Here is a 15,598-nt window from a genome sequence, read left to right on the forward strand (position 1 = left end):
GGGAACAGGGCCACGCGTAGGGGGCTAAGTGATAGAGGCTCTGGAGCTGGCAGCTGTGGACCATTCTGTAGAGAAGGTTGGAAAAGTAGAGAAACGTGTAGATGACCGTGGGCCGCTTCCGCTGGGGATGATAAAATCAGACCCATGCTGGTCGCTGCCGGACCCCGTCCAGGACCATGTGTCTGATTCTCACATGGACTCTCAGCCTGGCCACCCTGTGCCCCTGACTCCCAGGCCGTGGGAAGCCCATCTGACCCACAGCACGTGTGACCCCTAGACAGGGCTTCTCCTGGCTTGCAGCACTTGGAAATCGGTGCTGCCTTACGGAAGTCTGTGTTGGCTCATTTTGGCTCCTGAGAACAACTTCAGCTCCTTAACAGCATCTATTTTAGGCATAAATCTCCCCCCCCCCCCCCGCTCACTTTTGGGGCTGTGTCATGGCAACCATTAGTGTGAGCAAAGGAGTCTGACTCAGACTCCCATGTGGCCGCCGTAGTGGCAGCAGGTTTGGTGTGATCATAAGTGCTCCTGCTGGTGTTGCCAGTGCTGGTGGTGCCAGTGCTGGTGGTGCCATGGCCTCGAGAGTGGTGTGAGAGCCACAAGCCGTCTTACTGTGACTCTAGAGCCAGATAAATGGGCTTTGCAGAGGGCAGGACTGCTGGCCTGTCACCAGTGGCTTTTGGTATTCTAGGGACAGCTGGTGGTTTGGGTGCAAGTAATGTTTCTGAAAGTCAGGGCGATGGAATGGTGATGGCCATCTCACTGGAAAATGGCACCAAGACCCCCCTCCCTCTCCCTCCTCCTTATCCATCCCCAGTCTTATGACCAAGAGAGGTTGTGACAGGAGGGGGAAGAGTCGACAGATAGACATTGATTGGGCAGGGGGTGGGGGTGGGGCATAAGATACTCTGCTGCTTTCTGTCACCCACAGGACTCATTTGCACCTCCTCCTAAGCTCAAATAGGAAATTTAGCCATGGGACTGTTATCTGTGGGCCAGGGTCACCCCAGAGGCACAAACATTGATCATGGCGCTGGCTCTGAGATCTGTGTTTAGCGTGCTCATTCATAACCAAGAACTGCCACTTTTGCAAAGGGTTCTGAGTTACACGGACCTGGATTCATAATCCTGCCCTGGGGCTTTCTAGCTGTGCTACCCTAGAGAGGTACTAAGCCTCTTTAAGCCTCCATGTCTTCTATAAAATGGGGATAACAATAGGACCTGCTTCATAGGATCGTTTTGAGGATTGACAGTGCATGTTCCTTAGCACAGTGCCTGGCACATGGTAGGTGCTAAGGAAATAGCTGCATGAATGAATGAGTGAATGACCGCTGCATTGGCAGGGCATTGAATACTGTGATTAGAAGGCTCCAGTGCCCTCCTTCCCCACTCCCACTGCAGACAAGCCTGACCAGGAGAGAGAGACTGACTGGAAACTTTGCTTTCTGGCCAGTCCGTGCCCAAAGTTAATGTAGATCTGCAGCAGTCACATGCTGACTGTGAGAGAGGGAGTGGAGAGCTGTGAGCTTCTGAGTGGGATGGACCTGGACTGTGTCTGGCTGCACCCGTTACCCACTGTGTGACCTTGGGCAGTTTTATTAATCTCTCCATACCTCATTATTCTCATCTGGAAAATGGGGATAAAAATAGTACCCACTTCAAAGGGTTGGGGTGAGGTGTGAGGATTAATGAGATGTTGACATTGTAAAGCTCTGCTCACGGGGCCTGGCATGTCAGAGGAGCTTAAGTACAAGCTCCTGCCTGAGCGAAGGCCACTTAGAGGAACTCCAGGGATTTCAAGAAAGGAGAGAAATCTGCGGGCTGGTTGAATCTGAGAGTAATCATCGTTAAGATTTATTGAGTACTTTCTCTGTGCCAGGCGCTCTTGGAAGCATTTTTAGGACATTCCATTTTAATTTTCACAGCAGCGCTGTGAGGTGGAGAATTCTTTCCCCCACTCTACAGCTGAGAAAACTGAGGCACAGTTTTCGCCTCAGGCCACACAGCTGGTAAGAAATAAGGCCAGTGTTGGAAGCCCCACAGTTGGCCTCCCAGGGAGCCCTGGAGGGGACTGAGATTAGCCCTTAAGTCAGGAGGGTGTCAGCCACAAGTCGTAGACTCATACCAAAGCAGTGAAAGCTCACAGTCCCCGGAAGTTCAGAGATGTCCCTGCCTCCAGGAACAGCAAGACCAGGGGTCCAGACAGTGACTGCAATGCTTTATCCCTCTGTCTTTATCTCTGAGTTCTTCGTTCTCAGGCAGGCTCACCCACATGGCGGGAAGACAGCAGCTGGCAGCCCCTGACTCACATCGACCATGTTAGCATCCTTCCTTCGCATCGATTAAAAGGTTCCAGGGAGGCCTCTGATTGGCTCTGCCTGGGCACATGCTCACCCCTTGCCTGGGGTGAGGGTTGAGGTCAGCACAGGCACAACCAAAACCCTTTGACAAGCGTTTCCCACCGGGAAGGAGGGGAAGGCATCTAGGTAGAGCAGAACAACCAGAGTCCACTAGAGGAAAAGGAGAATGCAAGCAGAGGGAGGGAGAAGGACCTGCTACAGAAATGGTCAGATATTTTTCAGCCATTCAGACAGAGAACTTGAGACGGAGAAGAAGGGGCCCTTGGGGTGAGAATATTGGGATCGTGTTTGGTGGAGTGAGGATTTAGGTTTGTGGGCCGTGACAGTTTTGGTTTTGGAAGAGGATAATTATGTGCAAGCCCTTGTTGAGGAGAGACTGTGGGGTGGCAGGGGGGCCAGCAGTCTCTCAATCTGAAGATGGAGAGGAGGCTTGAATGGTCATCTAGGGGTTGCTGATGTGGCTGGGGTTGGTGACGAGGTGGGGACGGCAGTGGGGACAGTGTGGTGCAGGGGAGCAGTCCTGACGCTTCAGGAGATGGTGGAGATGTAGCTCTTTGGTCTGAGAAGGGGCTGAGTGAGCGGGGGTTGTGGTTACGGATGCAGGCAGCACTGACTTGTGCTGCCCATGGGCTGGACGCAGTGGGAATGATGTGTTTGGAGGATTAAACATTTCATGAGGGTGGGGGGTGGAGAGGGAGGTACCGGTGTTGTAGCTGGTGATGGAACTCTGTGTGGGTGTGAGGAGCTGATGATGGTTATTCTGTGGGACGTGATGATTTCATAGAACAACAGAGGTGGAAAGGCCTCAGCTACACTCTTATTTATAGAGGAGGAAATGGAGGCCAAACGCAACCGATGGCTGCAGTTGGGATGTAAGCCCTTTCTCCCATCCCCACTCTCTCTGTTTAAAAATTCATTTTTATTTACTCACAGTAGTACATGCATATAATTTAAGAAGTCGAATAGTACTAAAACCTCCTAACAAAATGCAGTGATTCCTTGCCTACTCCTACCCTTATCCTCTTCTCAGAGGCAACTGCTTTCGATTCTCTTGGCTGTTTCTTCCAGCAATTTTCATCTCATATTTCTGAGTAAAGTGCATATTTTTGATTCATCTATTTAGACATTTTCCATTGATTTCCTATTTAGTAGATCCTCTTACATGTCCAACCTTTCTACTCTTCAGCTATCCTCCTTAAATATTGACAGTACTCTTCTTATATTTTTTCAAAAAATTGTTTGTTGTTGGTTGTTTTGAGACAGGATCTCGATCTTTGCCCAGGCTGGAGTGTGGTGGCACAATCACAGCTCCCTGCAGCCTCGACCTCCTGGGCTCAAGCGATCCTCCCACATCAGCCTCTGGAGTAGCTGGGACTACAGGCACGTGCCACCACACCCTGCTAATTTTGTAAATTTTTATAGAGACAGGATCTCCCTGTGTCATCAGACTGGTCCCAAGTGATACTCCTGTCTTGGCCTCTCAAGAGTGCTGGGATTACAGGCATGAGCCATCATGTCCAGCCTCAAAAATGTTTTGTGCATTTGGTAGCCAGAATAATGGCCCCCCTAAGATGGACAGGTCCTAATCCCCTGGACCTGTGAATATGTCACCTTACATGGCAAAAGGGACTTTGCAGGTGTGATTAAATTAATGACCTAGAGATGAGGGGATTATCCTGGATTATCTGGGTGGGCCCAATGTAATCAGAGGGGTCATTAGAAGTGAAAGATGGAAGCAGAAGAGTAGTCAGAGCAGGAGATGTTGATGAGGCAGAGAGTACTGTGATGGGAAAAAGACTGGCCATCGCTGGCTTTGGAGTTGGAGGGGACCATGTGGCAAGGAATGAGGGCAGCCTCTAGATGTTGAAAATGTCAAGGAAATGGATTCTCCTTAGAGTTTCCAGAGTTTCCAGAAAAGAATGCAGCCCTGCCAACATCTTGAGTTTAGCCTAGTAAGGAGAATCTTTTTTTCTTTTTTTTTTTTTTTTTTTACTACTGACTTGCAGAATTGCAAGATAATGTGTGTGTGTGTGTGTGTGTGTGTGTGTTTTTAAGACGGAGTTTTGCTCTTGTTGCCCAGGGTGGAGTACAATGGCATGATTTCCGCTCACCGCAACCTCCACCTCCCAGGTTCAAGTGATTCTCCTGCCTCAACCTTCCCGAGTAGCTGGGATTACAGGAATGCGCCATCATGCCTGGCTAATTTTTGTATTTTTAGTAGAAATGGAGTTTCTCCATGTTGGTCAGGCTGGTCTTGAACTTCCGACCTCAGGTGATCCACCCTCCTCGGCCTCCCAAAGTGCTGGGATTACAGGTGTGAGCCACTGTGCCCGGCCGATAATGTGTTGTTTTAAGGCATTAATTTTGTGGTACATACAAAAGTAATTTGTGTGTACATACATGCATATATACATATATATATACACACACATATATTTGTTAAACCTACATACAGTGTTTATTTTATTATTTCGATAAAACTATTATTCGCAGCTGAGCCTTGTGGTGCACTATAATAGTTTCTTTTCATTTTTTTTCCCTGAAGTTAATAATTACCTTGTTTCTCGTCTGCCTTATTTTTTTGTACCTGTTGCTAATTCCTACCACAACTTCTAATATAATTTTATTTTTCCATAACAATACTGTTACCTTAGGTCTTCTTTTTCTTTTTTTCTTTTTAACTGACACATAATAATTATGCATATCTATGGGGTACAATGTGATGTTTCAATACATGCATACATTGTGTAATGATCAAAACAGGGTAGTTGGTATATCCATCACCTCCAGCATTTATCACTTCTTTGTGGTGGGCCTACCACACTTTCCAATAGCCATCAGTATTGCTTTCCACACGGGCAGTCACAGCAGGTAAAAGATGTTTCAGTTCCATTTTTTAAGTTATCTGTCCTCTTTCACTCTGGGCTAGTTGCTTTCTAGGCACATTGTAGCTGATGTTCTGTGACTTCCTTTTGTGGTCATCTTTGGAATTCCCATTACTTTCCGGTTGGAATCTCTGTTTTCTGGCTTTCGTGTCCTCCTCTTGCTTGGCTCACTCCCCTCATTAGAGCATATCTTCCAGGACACACATCTGTCCATATCAAAATCCATTCATGGCTGGGCACAGTGGCTCATGCCTCTAATCCCAGGACTTTGGGAGGCCAAGGCGAGTGGATCACCTGAGGTTAGGAGTTTGAGACCAGCCTGGCCAACATGGCAAAATCCCGTCTCTACTAAAAATGCAAAAATTAGCCAGGCATGGCGGTGGCGCCTGTAATCCCAGCTACTCGTGAGGCTGAGGCAAGAGAATTGCTTGAACCCACGAGGCAGAGGTTGTGGTGAGCCGAGATTGTGCCACTGCGCTCCAGCCTGGGCTAGAGAGCAAGGGTCCATCTCAAAAAAAAAAAGAAAATATCTATTCAGTTCCTGGGTTTAGATAGCAGAGTATGGCCACAAGCGATACCTGTGTAGTTTTGTCAGGTAAAAAGACAGTTCGACAGCAGAGGGCATGGTGATGATGGCACTCGTGCCCCAGTCTCTGTGGGAAGGCTGGCCCTCCTCTGGCTCATGCCAGGTGACTGGCGTGTGGCCTCTTTTCCCCTTCATCCTGGAGCCTCCCGTCCCATCTCTCCTGCGCTGGATCTTATGCGTATTAGAGGACATCTTCCTGTCCTTCCTGGGAAAGGAGCGTGAGGCCTCCTATGTCTGAAGATGTCTTTACTAGGGCCCAGCATGGTGGCTCACGCCTGTAATCCCAGCACTTTGGGATGCTGAGGTGGGAGGATCACTTGAGCCCAGGAGTTCAAGATCAGCCTGGGCAACATAGTGAGACCCCATCTCTATTTAAGGAATAAAAAAAAGACCCTGGGCGCGGTGGCTCACACCTGTAATCCCAGCACTTTGGGAGGCTGAGGCGGGCGGATCACGAGGTCAGGAGCTCGAGACCATCCTGGCTAACATGGTGAAACCCCGTCTCTACTAGAAATACAAAAAATTAGCCGGATGTGGTGGTGGGCGCCTGTAGTCCCAGCTACTTGGGAGGCTGAGGCAGGGGAATGGCATGAACCCGGGAGGCGGAGGTTGCAGTGAGCCGAGATCCCACCACTGTACTCCAGCCTGGGCAACAGAGCGAGACTCCGTCTCAAAAGAAAAGAAAAGAAAAGGGCCCGGCATTGTGGCTCACACCTATAATCCCAGCACTTTGGGAGGCCAAGGCAGGCAGATCACGAGGTCAGGAGATTGAGACCATCCTGGCTAACACGGTGAAACCCTGTCTCTACTAAAAATAGAAAAAAATTAGCCAGGCATGGTGGTGGGTGCCTGTAGTCCCAGCTACTTGGGAGGCTGAGGCAGGAGAATGGCATGAACCTCTGAGGCAGAGCTTGCAGTGAGCCGAGATTGCACCACTGCACTCCAGCCTGGGCGACAGAGTGAGACTCCATCTCAAAAAAAAAAAAAAAAAAAAAGAAAGAAAGAAAAGAAAATGTCTTTATTTTACTCTCACACTTAAATTATAATTTGGCTGAAAATAATTCTAATTGGAAGATTATTTAAGATTTGGTTTATTCTTTAAGAATTTTGGCTGGGCACGGTGGCTCACGCCTGTAATTCCAGCACTTTGGGAGGCCAAGGTGGGTGGATCACTTGAAGTCAGGAATTCAAGACCAGCCTGGCCAACATGGCGAAACCTGTCTCTACTAAAAATACAAAAATTAGCCGAGAGTGATGACGGGCGCCTGTGGTCCCAGCTACTCAGGAGGCTGAGAAATGAGAATCGCTTGAACCCAGGAGGCGGAGGTTGCAGTGAGTGGAGATCATGCCACTTCACTCCAGCCTGGGCAACAGAGAAAGACTCCGTCTCGGAAAACAAAAACAAACAAACAAACAAACCCAACTGATCGGAAGCTCTGAGAATGACGGGCTTATTGGTTTTCAGGTCTACATAGGCTGACCTGAATAAGCCATTTTGACCCCATTTTGTTACTGATGTTGGTATTGGCATCCTTAAACCTTTCCTCTTAGGCTCATTCGATTCTCCAGAAAAGGAAAGAGTTATCTGGCTGCCAGTATTCTTAGAGCCCAGTGGGGGAATAGCCTGAGAGACTGGACATCAGCATTTCAAATAACCTTCCTGGCCGGTGCGGTGGCTCACGCCTGTAATCCCAGCACTTTGGGAGGCTGAGGTGGGCAGATCACCTGAGATTGGGAGTTCGAGACCAGCCTGACCAACATGGAGAAACCCCATCTCTACTAAAAGTACAAAATTAGCCGGGCTTGGTGGTGCACACCTGTAATCCCAGCTACTCGGGAGGCTGAGGCAGGAGAATCACTTGAACCCTGGAGGCAGAGGTTGCGGTGAGCTGAGATCGCCGCATTGCACTCCAGCCTGGGCAACAGGAGTGAAACTCTGTCTCAAAAAATAAATAAATAAATAACCTTCCTCTCCTTGGTTTGATATATCATCTTTGTTTTCATCTGTGCCAAGTGACTCTGTGCAAAGACCCCCTATTTTATGCCCTCCAGTGACTACAGATAAACCTTCAAACTTGTAGAGGAAGGTCTAGGAATGCACTACTCTCGCTCAGCCTCTCGTTTCTCACACACGCATCCTCTTCAGCCCTAGTGCCAGAGTACCTGGTGCTATCATATAAGCATCTGTTGAAGACTGTGTTATATATCAGCGTTCACACGCCTGTCTGAAATTTGGCTGTCACAAGTCTGCTTTCCAGATTCCACAATTTTGTTGGTGGTATTCCTTCTCTTGTTCAGCCTAATCTTGTGATTTTATGTCTTAAAAAATCTTTTGGCCAGGTGTGGTGGCTCATGCTTGGAATCCCAACACTTTGGGAGGCTGAGGTGGGAGGATCCTTTGAAGCCATGTGTTCAAGACCAGCCTGGGCAACATAGGGAGACCCTGTTTCTACAAAAAAAAAAAAAAAAAAAAAAGCCAGGTGTGGTGGTACACGGCTGTAGTCCCAGCTACTCGGGAGGCTGAGGCGGGAGGAAAACTTGCACTTGAGCCCAGGAGTTTGAGTCTGCATTGAGCTATGATACTGCCACTGCATCCAGCCTGGGTGACAGAGCAAGAAACTGCTCTAAACAAACTAACAAAAAATGTTTCTACTGCATTGAATTTAGAAGGTAGTGAGGCTTGGTATGCATATTCAAAGCTTTCAATTCTTTTTCCACAACAGTTTTATAGTTGAAGCAGTGGAGATGGTGATCATATCAGCTGTGATACGAAGTTGTTTTCATGGTGGGATTCCTTGAAATTTTTTAAGTGGCTGTTACAAACATTATTCATGGTCACTGTGGACTCTAAAAGGAGGAAATAAAAGCTGCTTTGCATGGTGGTAGGGTTCTTGGCAAGGGTTTTTTAGTGGCGGTGGTGGTTGCAGTGCAGTCCTTGGCCCAGGTGAGGAGAACGCTCTGGTATTGGAAGCAGCCAGGGCTGTGCGGTGGAAGGACCGGTGTGGTGGACACCCACTGCTGTGTTGGGACTGTGGGCCCAGGAGAGCCCACTCCCCATAACTGGGCTGCCTGAAGGAAGAATGAAGCCTCTACGGGTAGGTGGGCAATGCTATGTCAAGGTCTGGGACCTTGGCCACCAACTGGGGACCCCTAGAGTTGTGTAGTACATGGCCTGCCCAGACACATACTGGAGGATTTTAGGTGATGGACATGATTTTGAGGGACTGCTGCTGACAGGGCTGGTCCATTGAGCAACACGAAAGGGTTGACCCAGGTCAGCTGCGTTTTCTGTGAGGACAGTTTCCGCAGCTCAGATGTCAGAGTCTTGGGTGGAGGAAGGGGAGGAGGAAGAGAATCTTCCTTTCCTTTCCTGTCTGGGGTGTCTGCCCTTGGGGCCAATGCCCTGTGAAGTTCTGCTTTTCCCTCCAGCTTCCTTCCTCTCCAGAGCTTCTCTGAACCTCGCCGCACCCGTGGCGGCACAGATGCCCTCTGGGTGTCCCTAAGCCTAGGGCAGCATCAAGACAACCCTCCCGCCCCGCTTCCTTTATGCCTGGGTCTCCCCCAACTCCATTTGGGGTGCCCTGTCCTTGTCAGCCCCTTGCGTGTCCACTGTGCCTGTGGGGCCGCAACAGCTTCCTTGGCCGGTCAGAGCTATTAATAGAAGGGGTCCTGCTCTCCCATTTCATTGGTGGGGAAACTGAGGGCCGGGGAAGCCTCCGTCAGGAGTAGATCCCACCCCTACAGACTTCGGGCTCAACGTTCTTTCCTATCAGACTCTGCCCTGACCCTTTTGAAGGTTTTGGTTTTGGGGTGGCTGGAGATGTCTGTGGTAACAAGTGGGGAGTGGGGCTTGACAGGGAATCACTGGCTGCTAAGGGCTGGGAGCCGAGTGCTTCTGGGTTGGACCAGTTCTCTGTTGGGATCTTCAGAGTTGCTTCTGTGGTGTGTGTTGGGGGACGTGACCCCAACCCCTCAGAGCTTTAGTGTCAGAGAGATCTGGGTTCATGCCTCTGACGGGTCCTGGCCTTGTTGATCTTAGCGTCACCTGTAAACTGGGCACAGCACAGCAGCTGCCCAGATGCAGAGCACCAGCCAGGCCCTGAGTGACATGTGGCCCATGGAGCTGCTCTCCGCTGCCGTCCACCCTCTTGGGACCTGTGCAGCAAACCTTCCTTGAGCCCAGCACTGCGCTGTGCTTGGGGGTATGGGGAATGGACGCAGTGCACCTGGGCTGCCTCAGGGCTCAGCTGTGGGGCAGGTCCACTTCCAGCCTTTCTGGGTTGACCTGATGGAACTCTTCCTGTCCTGGCCCTAAGAAGCTCCTCCTGCCAGCTCCTTCCTCCCACTACCCCCTGGGGCAGAGCCAGGGCTGGGGCACCCACTCCCAGGCAACGATGCACCCCTGGAGAAAGGGGCTGGGCCTGTGGGAGAGCCAAGCCTGCGCTTTCTCCCGGTCCTGGTTTTCCAGGGAGCCCTGGCTGGAGGGGGATGGGAGGAGAAGCCCAGGAGGGAGGGGGAGCTGGGGAAGCAGAACCAGGAACTGGAAGGGGAAGGGTGTGGGTGGGCCCAGATCCAGCCTGCCTCCCGCTCTCCCTCGCCTGCCAATCCCCTCCTGGGCCCTGGCACACTCGAGGCAGGGGCTTGGCGGCCGCCTCCTCCGGGGGTGGGGAGCAGGGGAGCTCTTGTGTGTCTCTGAGTGAGGGGGCTGAGGCAGCAACACCCCCACCCCAGCTGTGGCCTGAGCTGCAGGCTTTGTTATTTCTCTGGCTTGAGGCCTACACCTGGAGCAGAGGGAAGAAAAGCCCCTAAAACTCAGCCGTGTGGGTTCAGAGGACCCCTCAAGCCCACCAACTCTGCAGGCAAATGAGGCTGCTTCATGGGGTGGGGGAGAGAGCAGACTCACTCCTGCCTCAGTGTGGCCGTGGCCGTGGCCGTGGCCTCTCCTTCCTAGGCCAGAGCCAACCAGGCCTGCAGCCTGAGCTCAGACCTCAGCTTTCTCCGGGCCCAGGCGCTGGTCCTGAAGTGAGGTGACATTCATTTCACTACATCCTGTGACTGCACTCACTTCCTCCACGTGGCGGGAGGTGTGGGGGTGGGGGTGAGGACAGATTAGAAGGAAAATGTAGCCGGGCTAGGGGCCTCTGGGGGAGGCTGGGATTTCCCAGGGGCTGGTTGGGGTGGGAGGGAGGATGCGGGAAGCTTTCAAAGGAGAGAGAAGCTGTGAATGAAGAGAAGGGAGGAGGTGGAGGCAGCTGGAGGTCCCAGAAGTGGCACCCATTGGCCGCAGCGACACGGAGGGGAGACTGCTGCCACTCCAAGGCTCTCAGAGGCTGCTGGGGTAGGAGGTGGCCCTGAGAGGAGCCTGCCTCGGTTTCCCTGCTCTCTGGGGTGCTGGTGAGGCCAGGAGGAGGAGCAAGACCCCAGGCCTCACAGGCCAGGTGTGACCTTGGGCTGAGGGCCTGACCCAGGGAGGGTGGGGTGCTCCACCCCACTGATCCTCTTCTCTCCCCCACAGGTGGAGCCATCGAAGCCCCCACCCACAGGCTGACAGAGGCACCGTTCACCAGAGGGCTCAACACCGGGATCTATGTTTAAGTTTTAACTCTCGCCTCCAAAGACCACGATAATTCCTTCCCCAAAGCCCAGCAGCCCCCCAGCCCCGCGCAGCCCCAGCCTGCCTCCCGGCGCCCAGCTGCCCGCCATGCCCTCCAGCGGCCCCGGGGACACCAGCAGCTCTGCTGCGGAGCGGGAGGAGGACCGAAAGGTGAGCAGCGGGCTCTGCTGGGGACCCTCTGGCCTGGGAGAGGGAGAGCCCTGTCCCTATGTGATGACAGCCGGCTTGTCATACTAAGCGCGTGACCACATCACTCAGTGCTCACGACAGGGTGTGGGACCATCACATCCCTGTTTGGGTGATGAGGAAACAGAGGCTTGCAGAGGTTCAATTCTGGTGATGGAGCAGGCATTTGGTTCCAGGACCCAGGCTTTTAACCCCCATGGCGTTCGCACAGTGGCTCAAAGCCCAGGTCTGTGCCATTGTGAGGGTTCGGCCTCACAGAGAGTCCCAGAACCTGGATTCCTTCTCTGACCCGCCTCTTACTAGCCGTGGGCCTTCACGTGAATCACTTTTTCTCTCAGCTGCCTCTGTTTCCTTAAGGTGTTCAGCAGCTTCTAGGGGACCAAAGACAAGTTCTGCGCTGGGGCACAGTAGACACGAGGCCGCAGGGGCCCACCCTCCCACACAGACGGAGGCACAGGCTAGGCTCAGTGTGGCGCCAGCACACTTTGGAGATGTTGATTTCCTGTCCCCGCCCCCCACCCCAGACTCCCAAGTGAATGTTGCTGGGTGATCTTTGGTATGGCTTTTGGCCACGGAGCTGGTGACCTCCGTGTTTTCAGAATCTAGTTGGGGGTGGCCTCTCCATCCTTCTGCTGAACTCCAGGTTGTGCCTAAATCAGTCAGAGGAGATTACATCAGACTGATGGGAGTCCCTGCTGGGTCCCCACAGGCTGCCTTGGGACCTTACCAAGCTGTGTCCCCATGATAGGAAAAGCTACCCCTTAACCCCCAGCACTGGACTGTGTTGCCCTCTGTCAGTGGAATGGTGAACTCACTGCCACCCTCCAGGGGATCTTATGATGGCCACAGGCCTTCCTGGCATGTCTGTCTGCTGTGCCTCTGTCCACAGCTCCCCCTACCTGCTCCCCTTCCCCTGAGTAGCGCTGAGGGTTGTGCTGCTTGGTGGTGTCTGGGAGTAGCCCGGCATGCTCATGGGGGCAGCAGTTGGTTCTTTTGGAACAAAGGTGGACACCTGGCACCAGCTGTGGGGGCCCTGGGTACTCTGGGGCTAAAGGCAGCCAGCACCCTACCTGAAGGGTGTCAGCTCTGAGACCTCCCTCTCGCGTGCTCAGCTCCTTCCTGGGTTTACTCGTTCTTCAGAGTGTGTTTCTGTTTCCTAGTTTTCCATCAATGGTTCTATTTGGTCCTTGGGGACAACTCTTGAGACAAATGGGGCAGGGACAGATGGCCCCAGCTTACAGATGAGGAAGCTGAGCCCCGCTGAGCAGTGGCAGGTCCAGATGACAGCCTGTTCTCCTGTCTCCCAGGTCCGAGCCCTTCCCACAGCCCTACCTGCATAGGTCCTGCTAGGGACACATGTACACATCCCAGGAGTGCACATGACGCCCGGGGACCTGCCTTCCCAGCCCAGCACCCTGTAGAGCACCGTGGGGGTGTGTGCACCCAGTCATGCAGAGCAGGCCAGAAAGCCAGCATGCGCTGCGGCCCACTGGGCAGGACGCCCAGGGAGACCGATCAGGCTCCTCCCTTCTGAATCCATGGGAAAATAATTGATAGTCCTGGATACCTGCGGGCCCCTAGGCTGCTCCTGCTCAGGACTCAAGCAGCATGAAGACCCAGGCCCTTTGGCCGTAGAGTTGGGGACACCTGCAGCCGCCTGTGCTCTGGAGTGGCAACTGTGGCCATGGCTGACTCCCTCCCCTTCTTGGGCCTGGCTTGCTTTCTCTGTCGGATAAGGTGACCCTGAGCCTCGCCCCACTCCGGGTCCGATGTCCTGACAGTTGCTGACGCAGCTCCCCATCGATGCACTGGCAGTCACTGGTCAGCTGCTCCCCACAGGTGGGGAGGGTGGGGACAGCTGGAACAAACTCCTCCTGTTACTGGACTGTATTCCCATGCCGCTGCTGCTGCTCTGAGCTGCAGAGCCCCAGGCCGTCACTGATGGACGGGAGCAGGTCAGGATCTGCGTTATAATAGTTCAGGATTGAGAAGCAACGCTGGACCAGGAGTCAGAAATCCTAGGTCCTAGTCCTGAGTATGCCACTTACTGGAGATGTGACTTCAGGCCATCTGGGCTTGTGTTTGCTCAGCTGGAAAATGGGGATAGTGACTCCAGCCTTGCCTGTTTTACAGGGTGGTTGTGGAAGTCAGATGAGGTCATGGGCATAGAAGTGACCTGCAGACAGCAAAGTCTGGTCCAATTATGAGGGATTACGATTGCTATTATTATCTACCCATAGTAACTGCTCTGGCTCAAGCGGCAACAAACACACACCCAGCCCTAGATCCCGGTGCTGATAGAGTGTGCACACTCACACACCAGCAGGCAGGGGGTCATGCCAAAAGATGGCAGCGATCTGGATAGACAAGGGCCAGGCCATAGCCAGGCCTCCTCCCCAGCCGCCCACACCTACACCACGCATGTTGGCTCACCTGGCACACTTCCCCGGCACCTCTGGGCTGGCTCCAGCACCTCCAGGGAGCCGCCCAGGGAGGGTGGGGAGAGACACTGACAGCCACCACAGCAGCCCATGAAAGCCAGGCCTGCGGCAGGGGTGCTGGTAGCTGCAGAGAGGAAGACACAGGCTTGGTCTGCAGCCCAGGGAGCCTGGCACAGGTGCCAGGGGCACTGTGCACAAAGGAACTGTTTGGCAAGCCAGATGGAAGGGGTGTGGCCAAACAATGGCCCTTCCACTGCCTGGCCCCATGTGTCTCTCTAGCCTCTGCCCGCCGCCGCCCACAGCCACACCTCCATGCACCTTTCACTCCAGCCCCACTCCCATACTTCCTGGAGTCTCCAGGTCTTTGTTTATGCTGCTCCCTCTGCCGTGTGGGCCCTTTCCCTAATCTCTTCTCCTCCCTGGTCAAAGCCTCAAAGCCCAGGCTGTAGTCGGCCTTGTATTATAGTTTGCAGGGGACCAGTGGTTCTCGAAGTGGGATCCCCAAACAAGCAACTTCAGCATCACCTGGGAAGGCGAAGCTCAGGCCCCACTCCAGACCTGCTGAGCCAGAACTCGGGGAATGGGACCCAGCCGGGCACCTTTAACCATCCCTCCAGGGGATACTGTTGCGCACAGATGTTGAGAACTATTGGTGTAGATAACTTCTGCCCACTGCTAGCCTGGAGCGCAGGGTCGTGGCCCTTTTCTTCCATGTGAATCCCCAGGATCTGGAATAGCACAGAGTGGGTGCTCGGGAAATATTTTACGGATAGAACGGAAAGAAAAATGAGAGTAGCCAAGACCCTCCCACAGGAGAATAATCCCAGAGCCCAGGATCGGGGAGGCGGAGTGCAGAGCTGTGGGTGCTGGGCTGAGGCAGCCATGCTGTGGCTGGGAGTGTACAGAGTGGCCTGTGTGTGTCCCCCTGGCACCTGCCGCCTGTCCTACCCGCCATCCATATGGTGGGCAGAACGGGGCTGCTTGGGGAGATGGGGAGGAGGCAGGCCGAGCTCTGGGGCTGTGGTCAGGGCGAGTCAGCTGGTAAATGTTGCCGCAGCAGAGGGAGGGGGCTGGCCTCGTGGAGGGTGGGTGGGGAGGCAAGCAGTGGGGAGGCTGAGAGCTTAGAGGGGAGTATGGAGCAGAGGGCGGGGGGTGGGGGGCAGAGGGAGCAGGACAGGGGACCAAGAACAGTCCAAGGGCCACCTCAGATCCCCAAATATGAATCAGAGGGGAGTCCACAGCCCCAGGCCAGGCTCCTGGTCTCAGTGCCGCCCCCTTTCCTCTGGCCTCAGAAACACAATGGCTAAGATGCATTGAACACTGACTGCCGGGCGCTATGTGCACGTATTATCTTATTCCATTCTTTTTTTTTTTTGAGACAGAGTCTTGCTCTGTTGCCCAGTCTGGAGTGCAGTGGTGTGATCTCGGCTCACTGCAAGCTCCGCCTCCCAAGTTCACGCCACTCTCCTGCCTCAGCCTCCTGAGTAGCTGGGACTACAGGTGCCCACCATACCCAGCTAATTTTT

General features: G+C 53.2%; 1 protein-coding gene across 3 annotated transcripts in view; it reads left to right on the forward strand.

Moving 5' to 3' along the window:
- DNMT3A (DNA methyltransferase 3 alpha) overlaps positions 1 to 15,598 on the forward strand; it is a 109,825-nt gene that overhangs the window by 17,005 nt on the left and 77,222 nt on the right. For all 3 annotated transcript variants that reach the window (XR_010136322.1, XM_024242369.3, XM_024242368.3), the window contains exon 2: positions 11,347 to 11,595. Coding sequence is in view for 2 of the 3 variants with exons in the window: in XM_024242369.3 (XP_024098137.1) it covers positions 11,533 to 11,595 (63 nt within the window). In the remaining variant the exon portion in view is untranslated. The remainder of the gene's footprint in view (positions 1 to 11,346; positions 11,596 to 15,598) is intronic.

This window comes from Pongo abelii, chromosome 12 (assembly GCF_028885655.2).
Source record: "Pongo abelii isolate AG06213 chromosome 12, NHGRI_mPonAbe1-v2.0_pri, whole genome shotgun sequence".
NCBI lineage: Eukaryota > Metazoa > Chordata > Mammalia > Primates > Hominidae > Pongo > Pongo abelii.